Source organism: Eleginops maclovinus, chromosome 19 (assembly GCF_036324505.1).
Source record: "Eleginops maclovinus isolate JMC-PN-2008 ecotype Puerto Natales chromosome 19, JC_Emac_rtc_rv5, whole genome shotgun sequence".
In the NCBI taxonomy this organism is placed as follows: Eukaryota; Metazoa; Chordata; class Actinopteri; order Perciformes; family Eleginopidae; genus Eleginops; species Eleginops maclovinus.
The window spans coordinates 11,927,889-11,946,060 of record NC_086367.1 but is presented as its reverse complement, the minus strand read 5'-3'; the positions used below and the strand labels follow the sequence as shown (position 1 = coordinate 11,946,060).

Below are 18,172 nucleotides of genomic sequence, written 5' to 3'. Positions count from 1 at the left end.
TGTGTGTGTGTGTGTGTGTGTGTGTGTGGCACAGGTAGAAATGATTCCCTGGTGCTTGCTGGGAAAGATGAGGCTCTGCTGGGAATTGGGGGTAATTAGGTTAGTGGGTTGTCAGTGTCAGGAAATTGAAAGACAATTCTAATCAGATTTGTGTTTCTAGGGAATCAAATAATTTATATAAGTAGAAGAAATCTTTATTCTACAGTTGTATGATATTACAGTCTACTGGGCCCCTCCCCATGCATTCAATGTGAGTGTAAGGAGGCTATGGCCACAAAAGATAAGCGGCAAAAATCAAGAAGATATTTTTGCATAAATCCACCGTTGAATTCCTCTTTGTTAAATGAAGGCCACCTTCTATCTTGCATTATCTGATTTTCCTCCCGACCTCCAATCACTGTGCATGGGACACATCCAAACTCATCCCCTCCAAGAGCACTTGCTGATGGGCAAATTGTATTAGGCTCATTTGCAGTGGCCACACAATGCCCAGGTTTGACACCGTCCTCCCTGTTATAAAGTGATGAAATCATCAAGGAAGTGCTCTGGCCGCGGGTGTTGTTCGCTCAGAGGACGCGGGCGGCTGACAAATTAACTCCTCCTCCACCGCAAGCATTTCATTGAGCCTTTTCTCATCCACCCTTTAGTATTAAATTTGTTTGGGGGTCGGTTACATTATGCACACAACGTAAATTGAAGGGATTCTCCCTCTTGACAGGATTAAGATATCAGGGATATTTAGGCTGCATGGTAGCAGTGACACGCTGCTCCAAATATAGGGAGGCAGGATATAAATGTTTGCATGCACTCGCATTAAATAACCAAATACCTGCCCGCTGGTATCAAATAAATACAACAGCATAGATGAAATATTTTAACTATGTTGAAAATTAATAGAATAGAAAAGACATCCAAATGGAAACATTCTTATCAAATAATGAGATAATAAATAACTTATGTTATGATGAGGCCGGCTTGACATTTACAGTATCAGTGTGCAACCTGGCCCCCTAGGTGTGGCTGGGGGTGATAAGGCCTCAGTGCTACTCCAGTGAAAGAGGGGTGAAATAAGGGTCTTTTATGGGAAAGCAATACCTAGTTATCTATCTGCAGTATGACAGCGGATGTTTTGTACAGTGTGTGCGGGACCGTGTCTTTGCTTGTAGGCTGGTTTAAGTTTCTTATTCTGGATACCAAAGAGCGCACACCTGAGCTCACACACACACACACCCACGCGAGCATAGAGGCATGTTAGCTGGCAGCTCATTAGTATGCAGTCTGCCTCACCCCAAAAGCTAAATAATTAGAGGGCCAGTCTGTGGGATCATTGACCCTGCGTTAAATATTCATATGTTTAGACCTGCTCTGGGCTCAGCTGTGTCACAGTAGACCAGCCAGGCATGGACCACATATGGGAAGGCAGCAGTGCCTCTGACACATTTGCACACACACACACACACACACACACACACACACACACACACACACACACACACACACACACACTGGAGTGCAAGCTCACCCAGGCAGACACACGCACTTATGCCACTATGCAGTCCTTTTACAGTACCACTTAAACACATGATCTAATACAGAATATGTTAGGGTGTCATCTCTGATTATCATCCTACACTTTTGTTCCTTGTTGTAAAACATGGATTTACTAGCCAATATATTTATTACCTATTTTTTACATATTTATTTTTCATGTATTTGAATTCCCTTAAAATGCATTGTTGTAAAACGACACTCTCTTAATCTTATGTCCCTTTTGTCATTTCTGACCCAGGGGTTCGTCTGGACCGCGTGCGCGGGGGAAGGCAGAAGTACAAGCGGAGGTTGGATGCAGAAAACAACCCATACCTGGGCTTGACGCTCCCCCCTCCCACCAAAAAGCCTCGTGAGTACTGATCCATCACTTTCTCAGTTTATCTGTCCTGCACCTGCATGTAAATCTGAAATTCTAGGCCAGTTTCAAGTTCCTTTTGCTGTCATGTTTGGGCAATTAAGGAATCATTGGTCATAAAAATAGGCCAGGCATATTTCTAGACTGTATTTTGATAGATGATATTTAAGAACCGAGTGCTAGAGGACTCTTACATTTTCACATATACATTTTCATCCACTCGCATGCATTCTGTAGGGATAAGAGCTTTCAGTGCCATCATTTAACTCTTACACATTCAAGCTCCATCCATTAGTTTGCATAATGGGACAGAGAAAGAAACTGTGAAAGTGAGACCGCCACTCTACTGCCTGTTACAGTTTCACAGATGTTTATAAGGGCAGTGCATCTTCATGCCTCGCTGAGCTCTACAGTGAGACGACCTTTGACCTCTGCTTTGCTTTAACATCCCCCATCTCCTTTCCTCAGTCACAAAGATAGTGTCTCACCTGTTGGTGGCGGAACCGGAGAAGATCTATGCCATGCCTGACCCCACCATGCCGGAGAGCGACATCAAGGCTCTGACCACGCTGTGCGACCTGGCTGACCGCGAGCTGGTGGTCATCATCGGCTGGGCCAAGCACATCCCAGGTATAAAACAAATGATTTCTGATTCCTTCATATCCTATTTTCCCATTTTTATTCTTTGCCGTCTCCTCTCCAAAACACACTATATGAATAAACATGTCCACCCACACACGGGGGTAATTAATGACAGCAGCTCACCCAGCCTCAGGGTGTGTGGAGGACGGAGGGGCTGCAAAACGGACAAAAGCTGCGCAAGAAACAAATCAATAGAGTGCATTTAAAACCCCTGCATTGAACGGTGAGGGAACACACACACCAAGTGCCAATGCATGTTGTAATCACCAGGGAGATTTATAACAAAGTTGGGGACTTGCCCAACCAAACAAGACATCATATCACACACAGACACACACACACGAACGCACACAAGTGCAAGCACACACGCATTGAATTATTGATGGGCATAATCATGTTTCTTCCTTGCCCCATAGACATTCTGATAGACGAGGTGTTAGGTTATAAGAGGCTGTTGAATTAAGGATACAGCACCTCACGTCAGCAGAGATTTCGCTTCCTTCGAGAGTTTTCCTCTGATTTTGACAGAGAACACATTGTTTAGCCGCTCAATTTTTTTTTGCAACGGAGGCAGATTCTCCTTGATCTTGAGCTTGACCCCCATAACTCTATAACATTACAGCGCTGTAGGCATGGAGGGGTAACAAACTAAATGAATGTGTCCCTCAGCGGCACCTCCATAACCTCTTCTTCTCATCAGCATAACTTGGACAGGCACGGAGCTGTCAGCATGCAGGAAATGTGCGACATCACTACAGCACTGACACACTCGGTCTGCCTCACACACACATAAAATGTGTGGATTGAATCATATCAGTTAATTCAGCAGATACATTTAAATCCCAATTCATAGATTAAGACGGTTCATTATGTTCAGTGATGTGAAGTGGACTCCAGCTGACCTCGTGCAGGTTCATTTTGTTCTGAAAAGGTATTAGAGATCTGCTCAGAAGGAGGGGTATTAATCAGGTACACATCTGATAGTAAGGAGATTAGAGATGGATACGCTGCCAGCCCATGGCCTCAGCCCTGGCCCCTTATGCTTCTAAACTGTTTGGATCACTCCCACCGGGCCTTGCATGGTCAGCACACTGAGAGTTTAACAAGGAGCTTATGCAGGACTGGATCACAACTGACCCAATAACACAGTCTCATCGTCGTGACCCAAAAATTACAACAGCATCACACACAACGCACAGAAAACATTTCTGTGCTGGCTGCAGATTACAGACAGTGAAGCATGGTGGCTTCACTCAGTTAGACACATAGAGAAGGGTCTTTTATATTTTACTGTGGAAAAAATACTACATTTTTCACAGGTCATTTGAAATGTGGTTGTACTCCATAACAACTTTCACTCAGGTTTTAAAGTGCATATGCATGTTAATATGAGGGCACTCTATTAGGGATTTTTCGTGTCATAATGTTGAAGCTGTTAATCAGATTACACCAGCACGTATTGTACAGTGGATGGATTCCTAATGGTAATGGGATTTGCCGCACAGATTGTTTCAGAGGATTTGTCAGTCGTACTGCGTCAATAATGATCATTTAACCCAAAACCTGACGCAGTAATCCTCAGTGTCTGAGCGGGTACCTGGAACAGGGCGGATGCGCTGGTGCAGCACCTGAGAGATGGGAGACTTTAAGTAGATTATTCTGATCTGCCTCTTTATAAATACATACAGACGGATAATGCTGTTGGTTTTTTTTCAAATATATTTGTTATTTGTCCGATGTAAGGGTCCAAGGACAGAGGGTGTCGTATTCTTATTCATGTTATGTACAAACTGTAAAGCCACTGAGACAAATTTAAAATGTGTGATACTGGGCTTTCTAAATAAACTTTGATTGATTGATTATCTCTTGTTGAAAAGTCAAATATTATTTTTAGATTATAAAATATATATATATTTGATGAGATAAAGACTTAGTGCGCGTCCTGTGTCCGTCCCTTTGGTGGTGTCTGTATTAGGACAGTGGGTGTCCTCTGGCCATGAAATGGCTGCATAATTGAGTTGTACATGTCTGAACCTGATCAGAGACGGTTCACTGGTTGAGCGAGACTCCATGCACTAACACTCCACGCAACAACGGCCCCCCAGGGCAGCCTACCATGCTCGGCTCCTACCACATTTCTCCCTCCCTCCGCTCCGGGACAAGAAAGGAACAAGGGGGAAAAAGTGCTGATTGCATTCTGATAGATTTTTGCAGCCTTAGGCAATGGAATTAAAAAGATTAACAGTTCATTATGAAGTAGACCACATTGATTAGGCCGTTGACAGATGGGCCAATAACTAAAGTCCAAATGTAACAATTTAAATGTCGCGAAAATTGGCACTTACCTTCCCTCAATTGATTTTTAATTCCTTCTATTCTCAGGCTAACATTTGAAAAGGCGTTTGAAAAGTGGCATAATGTGGAGTAGAGTGGTCCTATTGAGTTTTAATTGGAGGGCAATCTGAGGATATCAAAGCGCCATCATTAGTGTAGATGGTATCTTTGCCTGACGGGGTCCAATGTCATCCCTGCTCTATTTAGCACACCATGAAAGGTCCATTGGCATACATGACGTGCTTTCAGGTTTTACAGGTTTTTAGTCGATGATTTCAGATGAAACAATCAATACGATCGGGTGGACTTGTTATCTGAGTTCAATAAGGTAGAAATTGAAAGGCTGGTGTCACCAGAGTCTTTTCACAGGTCTGCCATTGCCAGACTGCAGCCTTGCCCTCATTCTGAATCTGCCTTTGATTAATTGATAATCACTGCGGAGCTTTTGGACGCTAGTGTCACTGCTCCAAATAGCTCCATGAAGCAGAGTCTAACACGGCTGTTGGCTGAGGGGGGGTAAGGTCATTAGGAGCAGTGTTAGGGGGATGCTGACAGATGGCTTGTGGTTCCTAAGGTGCTAACAACCTTTGACACACATAGCGGTCCACCGTCCAACCCTATGGTCCCCTTCCATTCCGTAAAGCGACATTTCAGTCCGTACCCGAGGTTTAGGGATGTATACTGACAGCTTAAGTACACATGGACCTGTTTATCACCTTGACATTGCCTTCTTCAGGAGTGACGGAATACCAGCTTGACCCCTCATGCCACCCCACATTGCTTCCCACCCGCAGTGGGAATGTCATGTGTTTATATGTAAAAACTGCCATGCATTCTGTTTATACAACAGGTACGGGGTGTTTGGTGCTTCCCAGGCCTGAGTGTTTTCAGTGGGGAATTCTCAGAAGGCTAAAGCGAACATTGACTTTCTGCGACTGCTGCTGCTGCTGCTTTGCACATACACAATAAGAAAAAACATATTTTTGCACTGGCATGTATCCCTACAATGTAACATGTTAAAACTGCATTTAAAAGCTCAATGTTTATTTTGATTCTTTTGAATGCTACCTTAAAAAAATATACATCCTCCCGTGTGTCATTGCATTTTTCGGCATTAGATTCAGACCAGATTAATCTAATGAAATTCTCTTGTTGGCATTGTTCTTTTCATTACTGGTGTTTTGGGAATATTCATCATCTGGGCTTTATTGGATTCCAGCTCATCAGCTCTGATTTGACAGACAGCCGCCTGGCGGGTTAGTTGTTAGCATGGAGGCAGCGATGTTAAAAAGAGATCGCGCCTCTTGTATGTTGTCGTGTTTGTGTCAGCTCAACCCTCCACCGTAATCACCCACCCACCCACCCATCAGCCCACCCTACTCAAGCCCCCTCTGGGCTCCTGTTTTCTCTTTGCCATTAAATTGTGAAATCTACTTACTGTGTTGCCAGCCTGATCCCACTCAAGCTGCGTAATCTCCTTGTAATAGAGTGTGAATACTGCCCGGCAATAAATCAGCACCTCATCAGTGCACTTTATTAAATATAGACACCAACAGACAGCTCTTAGTATATTCAATTTACCCTCTGACGTAGGCTTCAACACAAGAGATAAAGATAGATTGAGCAATCAGGTGGATGCTGAGGCCTGAATGCCAGCAGGAGAGCGGGAGGAAGGCGGAAAAGCTACGGGGAGATTGAGATGGGGGCGTACTGGAGGCAGACAGGCAGTCAGGAGTCTGCAGGGCCAGGAAAGGGACATCTGCCAGGCAGGGTGGGGGAGGGCTTTGTTTAGTTACTGTGACACATGAGCAGGTACATCCAGCATCCCAATTATGTGTGCGCACTGTTCATATTGTCACCAAGTTGAATCTGCGGAAATCTGAAACTGTACAACTGTAGAGTTTTCGGTATGTTATACATAACGCTTTCTGTGAAATCTTCTTTACTGGTGACTCTTAAGTGATAGTCTGCCGAGCGCCATCCCTCATTAAGCAATGTTGCTTGACGGCGGAGGAGATAAATTATGTGTCATTATAGCAATGATTAAAGCCTGATTCGTCCTGGTCTTTGGGGCTTAACAGAGATATGTAACGTCAGTGTTGGGCAGTGGGACCCTAGGGAGGGCTAAAGATCTCTCTGCTAGGGTCAGCAGGTCATAGGGTGAAGATTAAAACAAGGGGATTACTGTATTTAACATTCTTCAACCTCATAACGTTCACAGGCTACTGGTCAAATCACCCATTCCCCAGCTACTTACAATGGGATAATGGGCTGGTTATCACTCTGAAAGAAGGCAGACAGCGGACTCTCCTGAAAGTCAGGGCTAGAGCTGCTTAAAAAACAGACAAGATACATGTTCAGTCATCCACTTCTTTTTTTAGTATGTATCGACATGATTTCTCCAGTATAAAAACAGCCTTTGAGTCATCAAATCAGTGTCCAGGGAAGCTCGCAGCAAACTGAGCTGTTTATGTTGTACATGTGGCTGGACTGCAGGTCAAATTATTTATGTCAAGCACAGCAATTTACTACCAAGCTGCTATTGATTGGGTCCTCCTGACGCTGTCATGTAAATTCAAGAAGAATCATGATCGGCAGTCACACACACACACACACACACACACACACACACACACACACACACACACACACACACACACACACACACACACACACACACACACACACACACCGTTATGAAGCTGCTCAAAATTGCCCCTTCTGTGAAGGTTATACATCTTACACCTTAGTGTGTCACTCAGATTAATCTATAAAAATCGGAAGGTGCATACATTTTCCCTTTGTCCTCTTTTTTTTCTTAAACAGCCATCTAAAATAAAAACACTTTGATATCGAATAAGGTTATGGCAGCATGATCATTCAACTCAGAGTTTTGAGGTTAGATAAAAAAGAGGTGCTGAACCTCTGGGGCCCTGTTAGGGGCAGTTTTACTCCAACTGGAGCCCGGAGAGCACTTGACTTGGCTGAGGTGAGATTGCCGCTGGGCAGAAGTCTTCAGGGCCTGCTTGTCCTTCTGATAGCTCGCCATGATAGATCAGCTGCTGTCCGGCTCAGAATTACTCTCTTTCCTCTTTCTATCTCCCTCTTCCTCTCATGCCCCGGTCCTTTTCGCCGCCTGCTGCTGCTTTCTTTCCCTCTTCCTTATCTCTCTCCTCTCTGGCCCATATCTTCTCCTCTCTTTTATCCTCCATTTTTTTCCCCTTTTCTCTCCCTCCCTCTGTCTGCTCTGTTGTCTGATTGAGGGTGAGTTACGAGGGGGCTGCAGCTGGAGGGGGCCACCATGCCTCGTAATTACATCTCTTTTTATTACCCGCGCTAATGGCCCTCGGGGAGAGGGAAACAATAATAAATTAATAGAATATGAACTCCAGCTCAACAGAAATCTACAGCATTTCATTTTGGACCGTCCTGTGCTCTGGCAGATGAAACGGTGCTCTGATTAATCTCTGCGAGGGGGTTTCAAGCAGCCGTCTGCGGGTTTGGGCTGCCCCCTCCTGCCCACAGCCGAGTGCTTTTGGGGAGATAAAGGGAAAGGTGATGGTTTTGGCTTCTGTTGTTGGTCTTTAGTGGTGGTCTTGTTTCAGCCTTTGAGCTATGATTGATGGAGTTAGTGGTCAGTTGGGCTGCTTTGTAGTGTAGTTTCTTTTGTCAACTACATTTATTTTTGTCCCTTTTTGTAGATTGCACTGAATTCCAGGCATGGCCATGCAGGGTAAAATATGTCACATCACATCTCACCATTTTGAAAGTGAAAATCCCTTTGACGCATATGATCGCTATATGAGCAGGGTGCTTAAGTCAAAGTGAACAAAGAAAAGCGCTGCATGGTTATTATCTCTGTATACCTGCCATAAAGATTTCCAGACAGAAATCTGCTGGAGCACTCAGCAGTGGAGTGGAAAAGGGCCTTCAAGCACGCAGACAGGCCTCTCTGATTTGGTCAATATTGTGTCATGTTTGGTCAAACCCCGCCAAGGCAGTGGGCTGGAAATGAAGATGTAAATATTGATATTTCATTAGAGGAAATCACCCACTCCGACAGCACTTAACCGGGCCACCTTCAGAGTGCGGCGGCCGGAGCGCGGTGTGACCTGCGGAGTCGGGAAGTCACTTCATTACTCGATTAAATTGAGTGGAAAAAGGCGAGGCAACGACACGAGATCCCATTTGGAGCGATAATTTAGGCTCTGAAGAGAGGGGATGGAGCAGGGGAAAAACACCACCTCTCCATCTCACAACACTGGATTAAATTCAAGGACTTTTAGCGTCAAAGGTAATTGCAGGCTGCTGGGCTGCATGTGTGCATATGGCTGAGAGGTGTCTGCTGTATCAGAACAACTCTAAAGCCTCTCCGACAAACCCTGAACAAGGCCTTCACACGGGCTGTCACATTGGGAGCAGCGCTTTAGTTCCGCTTCAGTCCTCCTTGGCATTAAAAGGCTAGACAAAGCCTCGCCTGTGATTGTGATGCCAACCTGATGCGGCAATCAAGACCACATCCACGCTTGCATGACAATTTCCCTCCGGCCAGTCCACAGTCTGTACAACTTAATGGCCATGTATGCAGACAAGGAAATAACACAACAAAAGATTGTAAGATGCAGACCAGATGCGTGTAATGGCACAGGCCTTTACAAAATATGGCTTATTGCCTCCGTCGATAATAGCAGAGTGTTTTGAGTGCTTTCGGCAGTTTGCTTTGTTGGGTCTAATTTGGGCTCTTCAGACCTCTGACCAGAGCAGCCGGGCAGCAGCATCTTTCTGTTAGCACTCTATTCTACTGACTATTGATTCCCCTTCAAAATGTGAAGGCCCTCACATTCTGATCACAATCTGTTAATTAATGTATCCTCCGGCTCTTCCCCTGCAGTGGTCATCACCACGGATAAGGGAAATTGAACACTCAGGTACTACTCTCCCTGGCTCTTCTTTTCTCTGCGTCTGTCTCTTTCTCTCTTCCCGTCTTGTTTCTTTTTCACTTTCTCTCACGCTTCCTCATCATGCCTCTTGCTCTTCTCCACCCCGTGTGTGTGTGTGTGTGTGTGTGTGTGTGTGTGTGTGTGTGTGTGTGTGTGTGTGTGTGTGTGTGTGTGTGTGTGTGTGTGTGTGTGTGTGTGTGTGTGTGTGTGTGTGTGTGTGTGTGTGTGTGTGTGTGTGTGTGTGTGTGTGTGTGTGTGTGTGTGTGTGTGTGTGTGTTTCCTGGCAGCAGCAGATAAACATCAGGCTGGTGGCTGCACCCCAGCGAGATCATTTATATTTAAGAGAAAACTTGGGGAATAGGTGTGGTGAGCAACCCGGTCAATACTGTAATCTATCGCCTCTTAATCACACAGTGGCAGGTAGCGGGGCAACAGCAACTTGTAAAAGCAATCATATTAATCAGGGGCGGAGCTGAAGAGCCTAATATGCTGTCAGAATGAGCCGCCTACAGGCATGAGGTGCAGGAGGAGGGGAGATAGGAGATGGAGGGGAAAGAGCGTAGGGTTTATTGACAGCTGAAGGGAAGTACGAAGGAAAAAGGGATGAGATGGTTATCTGGCTATCTGCTCCTCACTCTCTTCCTTTCTCTTCTTGCCTTCACCCGTTTTAATTTGTTTGAGTTTCTCACAGCTCATCTTTCAGGGATCTAGCTGTTTTATTTAATGTTCTATTCTGAGCATATGTAGAGGTGTTGAAGGGGAAATGACAGTGGTTTGATGCACCCGAGCCAATTTCAGCTCATACAGCTGCCGTTGGCCGGCTCTGGGTTTAAAGCAGGTCTTCAGGCCGGGCTTGAACCATGTGACCCTTGTGCTCTGGGTATGTGTGTGTACTTCTACGTGTATGGATTTATGTGCATACGTATGGGTGTCATGATCCGCGGGTGCACATGTCAGTTTTGTTTTCCTCGTTGACACAAGTTTGTGTGTCTGTGTGGGCATGTCCCCCTCATCACCTCCTCCTGCGACACAGTGCATGTCATGTCCTCAACCCCTCCAATGAGAATGTGTCTCAGTGCTAATCCCCCGCACACCAATAGAGGTGTGACAGGATACAAGGGGTAACCACCTGGCTTTGTGTATCCTGGACCTTTGCACCGATTTACTATCCTCACTTACAGTAAAGCCCTCTCTCAGTGCTCTGACACAGGCTTCAAAGTGAACCTTCCACCGTGCATTTAAAATTAAACACCGCTCGCTAACATGTGCCTCGGCATGTACTCCAAGCTACCAGGGCTTGACAAGTCATGTTTGGTTTACTGATCAAGTCAAAGTGTCATGTGTTACTTTGAAAAACTTTCTTTAACTTTCTTCAAATTCTCCAATGAAATAGATTTGTATTTTCTCACCGTCATGATGTCCTCCTGTCCTTCACACAGCTTCCCTCTCTGTCCCTGCAGGCTTCTCCTCCCTCTCTTTGGGAGACCAGATGAGTTTACTGCAGAGCGCCTGGATGGAGATCCTCATCCTCAGCATCGTGTTCCGCTCGCTGCCGTACGAGGACGAGCTGGTGTACGCAGAGGACTACATCATGGACGAGGAGCACTCGCGGCTGACGGGCCTGCTCGACCTCTACGTCTCAATCCTGCAGCTCGTCCGCAAATATAAGAAGCTCAAAGTGGAGAAGGAGGAGTTTGTCACCCTCAAGGCCATCGCTCTTGCCAACTCAGGTGAGGGGCCTTCTGCACGCTCACACACCGTGATTAACATTAAGGTGTCAGGATTTTCTCTGAAAACTGTTTTATGGGCATTTAAATGAAAATAGCAAAGGGGAAATGAGTGAGTGATTTGAATAAAAGGAATTATGTTTAATTTGATTTATTAAGCACTTAATTATTTTAAAAATATGAAATCATCTCTCAAAGGTATAATTTAAAATGACTTGGAGAGGATCAATTGTTATAAATGTGTGGGTGGTTTGCCTAATATTACCTTTTTGTTTTATTCCACAAAATATGTTTTGTTTTTAAAATATGATATTATTCCTACTTAATTTTTTTATCAAAATGTTTGATCACCTTAGTTCAAATACAACACAAAACTGTAAAAGCAGAATAAAAAAAAACCTTACTCTGAAATAACAGTAAAATGTATATGCACAACATTTATAAAAGAATATACTGAAGTGTATTCCTTTTTAAAATCGATATGTAATAATAACTTCATAACATTTAGCCATATGTATTTCTCACTGGGATTATTGAAATTTTTCCTGACTGGCCCTTTGAGTAATGCACACTCGACAGTGTAATATCCAGGAACGGTAAAGTATTGTCTGACACAGTTTCAGAAATGACATTTCTTAGTTTTTCAGGGTAACCTTTAGTTTAGAGCGTGAGATGGAGAGATGGAGAGCAGATAAGGGCATTATATGCGAAAGAGGGATAGAGAGGGGATCTTTTTTTAATTGAACATCTTCCGTGTTGTGGTATTTCTCCAGCACTCCTTCTCCCCTCTCTTTTTCTATCTCCATAACAGTAGCTGCAGGGCACAGCAGCCACGGGAGATAAATTTAGCATTTCATTAGGAGCACAGGGGCTGTCAATAAAATGTGTTAAGTCGAATGGAATGAGTATCAAGGACTGATGGGTCTCGTTTGTTCAAATGCGAGGACGGCACGCCGCTATTGACAGGCTCCTTTTGAGGAGGCAGGACCTGTCCCGCTCTGATCAATGCACGCCTGTGTCACTGGGCCTCTTTCCCTTGTTTTGTCCGGGGCTGAAAAATGAAAATGCTGATGGTGAGCCTTTGCTTTCAGACAACAGAGCTTTAGTGGGGAGGTGGGGTGTGGAAGAGAGGAGAGATGGGGGTCGAGGAGAGAGGAGGAGGGTGGTGTCCCGAATGTTAGAACAAGGTCTCTGGGAGATCGCTCTCCCGGGAGCCCCCCTAGTCTGACAGCTGTGAAAATTCATAGCGATTGATTTTGTAATTAGCAGTTTATCAATCGGATCGACGTGGCCTCACTGATGGATTGCGAGGAAATTGTTTCTTCAAAGTTGTTTTTTTAAAGTCTGCCCCTCCTCCAAGGCTTACAGGCTGCATGTCTCCTGCCCATCTGTTGAGATGTCTCTATCACTCTTTTTATTTTCTCCTTTTTATTTCCCCCTCGATGCAAAACATTCAATTATAGTAGGTTCAAATCAGGTTTATTGCTTAAACGTGTTTGTGCGTGTGGAAAATAGAGGAGTTTGATTTGTAAAAATGCCGCTTGTTAGGTTGTGAATCCAGCCTCTGTGACAGGAACAAGAGATAATTATGTCACACCACATCCTCATCGGAGATTTTTTCTTTTTTGCCTTTTGTTCTTCCAACCTCCCCCTCTTCCCCTCCTCCCCTTCCGCATTCACTTTACAAAACGACCTACTTCATTTTACCACTGTGGATTTGAAAACCGTCAGGGTGAGAAATGTCTCAAGGTCTTGGGAATACAGTTGTTCCAGTCAATGAATTTGGGGCGAAGTCTGAAATCTGTTTTGCCTTTTATTGTCCCGTGTGGTAAAATATGCACCGCCAAGGTGAGACGACTCAGGCAGCCAATGACATGCCGCCACCGGAGTGCCAGACACTGGTTAACCGGTGAGAGAAACTGCGACCCCTGACTGTCCCTGAGAGAGGCTGTGAGATAGAAAGACAAAGGCGAGAATGAGAGGAGAGTGCTGTAACATGATGTACAGTAGGATCAGTAAAAAACGGTGGCAGTGTAGCGAAACGTTATAGGAGCAAAGAACACCGGAGAGAAGCCAGACTGAAACTGTAGACCGCTCTAAAACTGGCCTCGAGGTGAGGGAGTTCTGGGCCTGTCTAAACATCAGAGGCACAGTTTTTGTACAGTAGAAGCTAGAAATAAATATAGACAAATAATAAAAAAGCATTTACAGGGAAACAAATATTTGCCTTTTTTTTTTCAGTGCTATATTTAGATGGCTGGTTTTGTTCTTGCATCGAGCTGTAAAATAGACCCATTAGTGTTTGTTTTCCCTCAGAAAACTCCTTTGAGGGAAAGGAAATTAATTGAAAGGAAGTGTTGCATTCATCTCGCGCTTGTTTATAGCGTCCAATTCTCTAATGGAGCCCCTTTCTTTTCCTTGTTGTTTTTTGTCCGTAAACAATCTGTCCTTTGGAACAGTGAGGTGTTTAATGTGTACTCGCTCAGAACAGATTGGGTGCTATTCATGCCATTGTTACTGCAGGATAACATTGATTTTCAGTCTCGCTGGTCAAGGGCCGTATGAATATCCCACCCAGTCCTCCAAAGACTAAATAAATAAATAAAAGAAATAGAGCAGATGTTGTTAAATTCTTTTTTATGATCTATTCTTTATCTTGTCACGGTGTGAGTTATACTGATAATGTGTTCCCTACCTTACTGCTTCAGACGGAGCAGTAAAGATCAATCATGAGATTTAATTTTTAGAAAATCCATTTACTATCACTCTTGTTATATTACCAATGTCTCCGAGTGCAAACAACACTACAAGTTACTTTTTTCCTCTTGTAAAATTTCAAAAAATTCCATCAATCTTCATGCTCCTTTCTCTGCTTGTACCATCAGACTCCATGCACATAGAGGACATGGAGGCAGTGCAGAAGCTGCAGGACGCTCTGCACGAGGCCCTGCAGGACTATGAGGGAGCCCAGCACCCGGAGGACCCGCGGCGGGCCGGCAAACTGCTCATGACCCTGCCTCTACTGCGGCAGACAGCCACCAAGGCGGTGCAGCACTTTTACAGCATCAAGGTGCAGGGAAAGGTGCCGATGCACAAACTGTTCCTGGAGATGCTGGAGGCCAAGGTCTGATCGGAGGACGGCTGATGGGCCACAGCAACAGCAGGGGGCTGCATTAGCGATACAGAAAGTGACTTGAACCAAGGCTGAGGGTCCTCAGGAGAAGGATACCCCCACTGACTGTGCTCAGCAGCAGAGAGACTGACCTCTCTCATCCCTCCCCCTGGAACCCTGGGACACTAAATTAAAAAATGCAAAACTTGGTTATTAGTATAAATATAAAAATGATGCAGATTAATTTAAAATATATAAGAAATACTATGTACAGTAATAATTTGTTTTGGTTTTTGTTAATTGTCAGTGGTCGCGCTGTATATGATGAAGGACCCCTCTGCCCCTCAGCATCTTCAGAATAAGTAGTTGCCAGTTCTTGAAAACAAGAAGGTTTTTCTCCTTAAGTATGTTCTGAAGATAGCAGAGGTGTCAACAACCATAAACAGACTCACTTGTCTCAGTTGTGATTTTTTTCCCTGGACTTGACCAGGACGTGTATATATTTATTAATGGAAGACTGAGTGTACAGTTTAAAGTCTGGTGAACTTGGTGGCCATTTTCTCTAGTTCTCCTGGGATAAAAAAAAAGAATTCAAATTGTTTCCTAAATGTGAACTCTTATCAGTTTAAATGTCCTTGGATATACCTCTCCAGAGCCGTGTGATCTTTGTGGATCTGTCTCATACTGGAAGACTCGCTGGTCCCATGTTTAACCAAACTAGCCTAGGCAGGTACAATTAGTCAGTTGTCTTATTCTGTATTAACTCAGCAATAAAGGGAGCTGTGGAGAAGTCAGGCTTAACCTATCTTTCATGTGTTCACATGCTTTTCAATGCTGCTGTTCCTATACCATGCCTGTGTATCTCAGTCCCACCAGTGGGACACACCACTGCACACTAGTGTTCCTCCTACCCTTGTAGCGGCTTGTGTCACATAACCCATTGAACCCCAAATTTGGTCATTGTTTAAGCCCATGGAAATTGCCACTTGGCATGCAAATAGATGACCTGATTCGAGCTAGGTGAAAGATGATCAGCGTGTTTGGTGTGGCAGTATCAAAGGATTTATGCCGAGTGGCAGAAGTCCAGGAGATTCCTCGTTCAAACAATCAGAGGCCCATATGTCAACCGCTCTATTTTGGGCCCCTTTAAGCCTGTGGCAGAGTCATCCCACACACAGGGAGCAAGGTGCCCAGCATCTGCTCTCACCATTTTAGACACCTCTCGTCTTTTAATAGCTGTGCCTGCATTTATACAGCTCGTACCAACCAGAGGTAAATGGCAGGTGCAGAGCGGGAGTGGAGGCACTTCACACTGGGTTTATTTTTAACCCCAGCGGGAGGTTGCTGTCTGCGCGGTCGTACTGTAGACACACTTCTTCTTGACCTCATGTTGACACACCAGCTAGTGCAGAGTAACACCCTTCCAACCGGCCAAGAGGCAGGCAGGCATCTGCGAGGAGACGTCCGGATGCCTGAGCACGCATATGTGAATAGCTATGCAAGAAAACAAAGTGTCAGCACGCTCCTAAGGGTAACAGCAACCCAACAGTGTGTCAGTACAAGGTGTGATCTGCGGTGGGGGAGAGATCTGGTCCTCCCTTCTCCCTGTGTTTAGTCAGTTGTTCCACTGGGTGTGAGTAATGCTGTAGTCCAGTCCTGCAGGGCTGTGCCTCTCGTCTCCATATGAGAGAGAATGTGCTGGAGGTGAATGCTTATACTACTGAAGGATTTTATGTGATGTGATAAATTATGGCGCTGTCACAATAATATGATACTGTGATCAAAGGAATCCCTGACATTGCAGTAGGGTAGAGTTGCCGCCATGCTTGCGATATCAATGGCCAGCACTGATCTAGTGGCCGGGATGCCTTTTATACAGCAGCCTGATTGGCCACGTAATGCAGGAAGACGACCTACTCCAGCACCAACTTGAACCAGCCGCTGTCCAGCTAAAAAGCTCCACAGTAGAGGGTGGCGATATAACTCGAGTTATTTTACTGTTGTGCAATGCAACAGGGACCAATTCTGACTGGAACCATGCTAAGAGCATGCTTTTACTTGGATTTGGCAGAATCTGTTATTAGGTGACATATTCTAAATCCCTCGGATCAGAAACATGTAAACTGTACAGAAGAAGAACTATATTTGATTTGCTCCACTGATAAAATACTTTTGTGCTTGTTTCAATAAAAGTGCAGTATAAATGAAAACTTTTGCAGAAAATCTTTACAACTAGACTTTTGTAGTGGCCCAAGACGATCAGCCAAAAGAATAATTTTAACGGGAGTTCTCTCATCTCCCTTTCTTTCTTTTAACCTTGCAATATGGCATTGTGTTAAGTAAAAAAAGAACATGTCTTACATTACAAACTGTGTTTAAGTGTGTAAATATATCAGCGTCAGTACAGTAGGTTGCCGAAATACCATTGAAAATAAAGTATGCAGCGCCCTGCTGACTACTACCTCATTATCATATTGTCAATATTTCTCTGATTCAACACTCACACGTCTGTGACATTTCTGAGCCATCCATGTTTCCATCCAAAACCTGTTTCCCTCCCTCAGTGATCCTGCCAAAATATTTGTAATGTATTTACTGATCTTCTTTTCCCACTCATTCTTCATAGATCTGTTTGTAAAGGTAAAGCATGCTTCACGTTGACCACATGACTTGGCCATCAGTGGGTTTGACACTCATTTTGGCTACTAAGCGGGTATGTGTTTTTATGTGTCAGAATTGGTCCCTTGATGACAAATTGCAGACAGAGGTAGGGGACTGATTTCCTGCTTCTGTGCTTTGAGTATTTATGGTGTGAAATATATCATTTGGCAATGATGTACATTGATATCTCTGATCGTTGAATCACCAATATCTGTGTAACTTTTACGTTTTGATTTTCAAAAAGGTAAAGGTTAAATGAATTAAATACTACCTGAACTCTGTGATTTTTTTTTTGTGTTTGGACTTTAAAAAAGTTGTAAAGCCAGCTACTAAGATGATTAAACCAGTACAAGCCAATAATATTAAAGCTAACGTAGATACAAACAATGTTTCAAATGCTAACTAGCACATAATACACCCAACACTCATGGGAATGGCATTCTTTTTGAAAGTATTTGGTCACAAACCAAAGAACTGGAAGTTTAAGGAAGCTTTTTGTTATCACAGAAAGAATGTCTGTAGCCAACCAAATGTCCTGGCAATCCATCAAAAATAATTTAGACAAAAAACACAAATGTCAACCTCACAGTTGCAGTAGAGAAAAAGTCAGGGGAACACCAAAGTCCATTGGATAAATCATTTGAATCAGAATCAGACTTACACATACAAGCAATTTGATTTGGTGTCTGGTGGCGAACATAAATAATCCAGGAAAATAAGTAGCAAAAGTAGGTCAAAAATATAAAGATAATAAAAAGGAGTATTTATAAGAAACTACTGAGTATTTAAAAAGAAAATGCCAAAAACAAGTATTTACACCAATTAAATATACAAAGAACCTTAACACAAC

General features: G+C 44.0%; 1 protein-coding gene across 7 annotated transcripts in view; it reads left to right on the top strand.

The window, feature by feature from the left end:
* The window catches only part of esrrb (estrogen-related receptor beta), a 45,180-nt gene extending 27,598 nt beyond the window's left edge, over positions 1 to 17,582 (top strand). For all 7 annotated transcript variants that reach the window (XM_063909738.1, XM_063909739.1, XM_063909735.1 and 4 more), the window contains 4 exons: positions 1,790 to 1,900; positions 2,375 to 2,536; positions 11,283 to 11,552; positions 14,435 to 17,582. In XM_063909738.1, coding sequence (XP_063765808.1) covers positions 1,790 to 1,900; positions 2,375 to 2,536; positions 11,283 to 11,552; positions 14,435 to 14,679 — 788 coding nt within the window. In that variant the 3' untranslated portion in view covers positions 14,680 to 17,582. The remainder of the gene's footprint in view (positions 1 to 1,789; positions 1,901 to 2,374; positions 2,537 to 11,282; positions 11,553 to 14,434) is intronic.
* Positions 17,583 to 18,172: the final 590 nt, after the last annotated feature.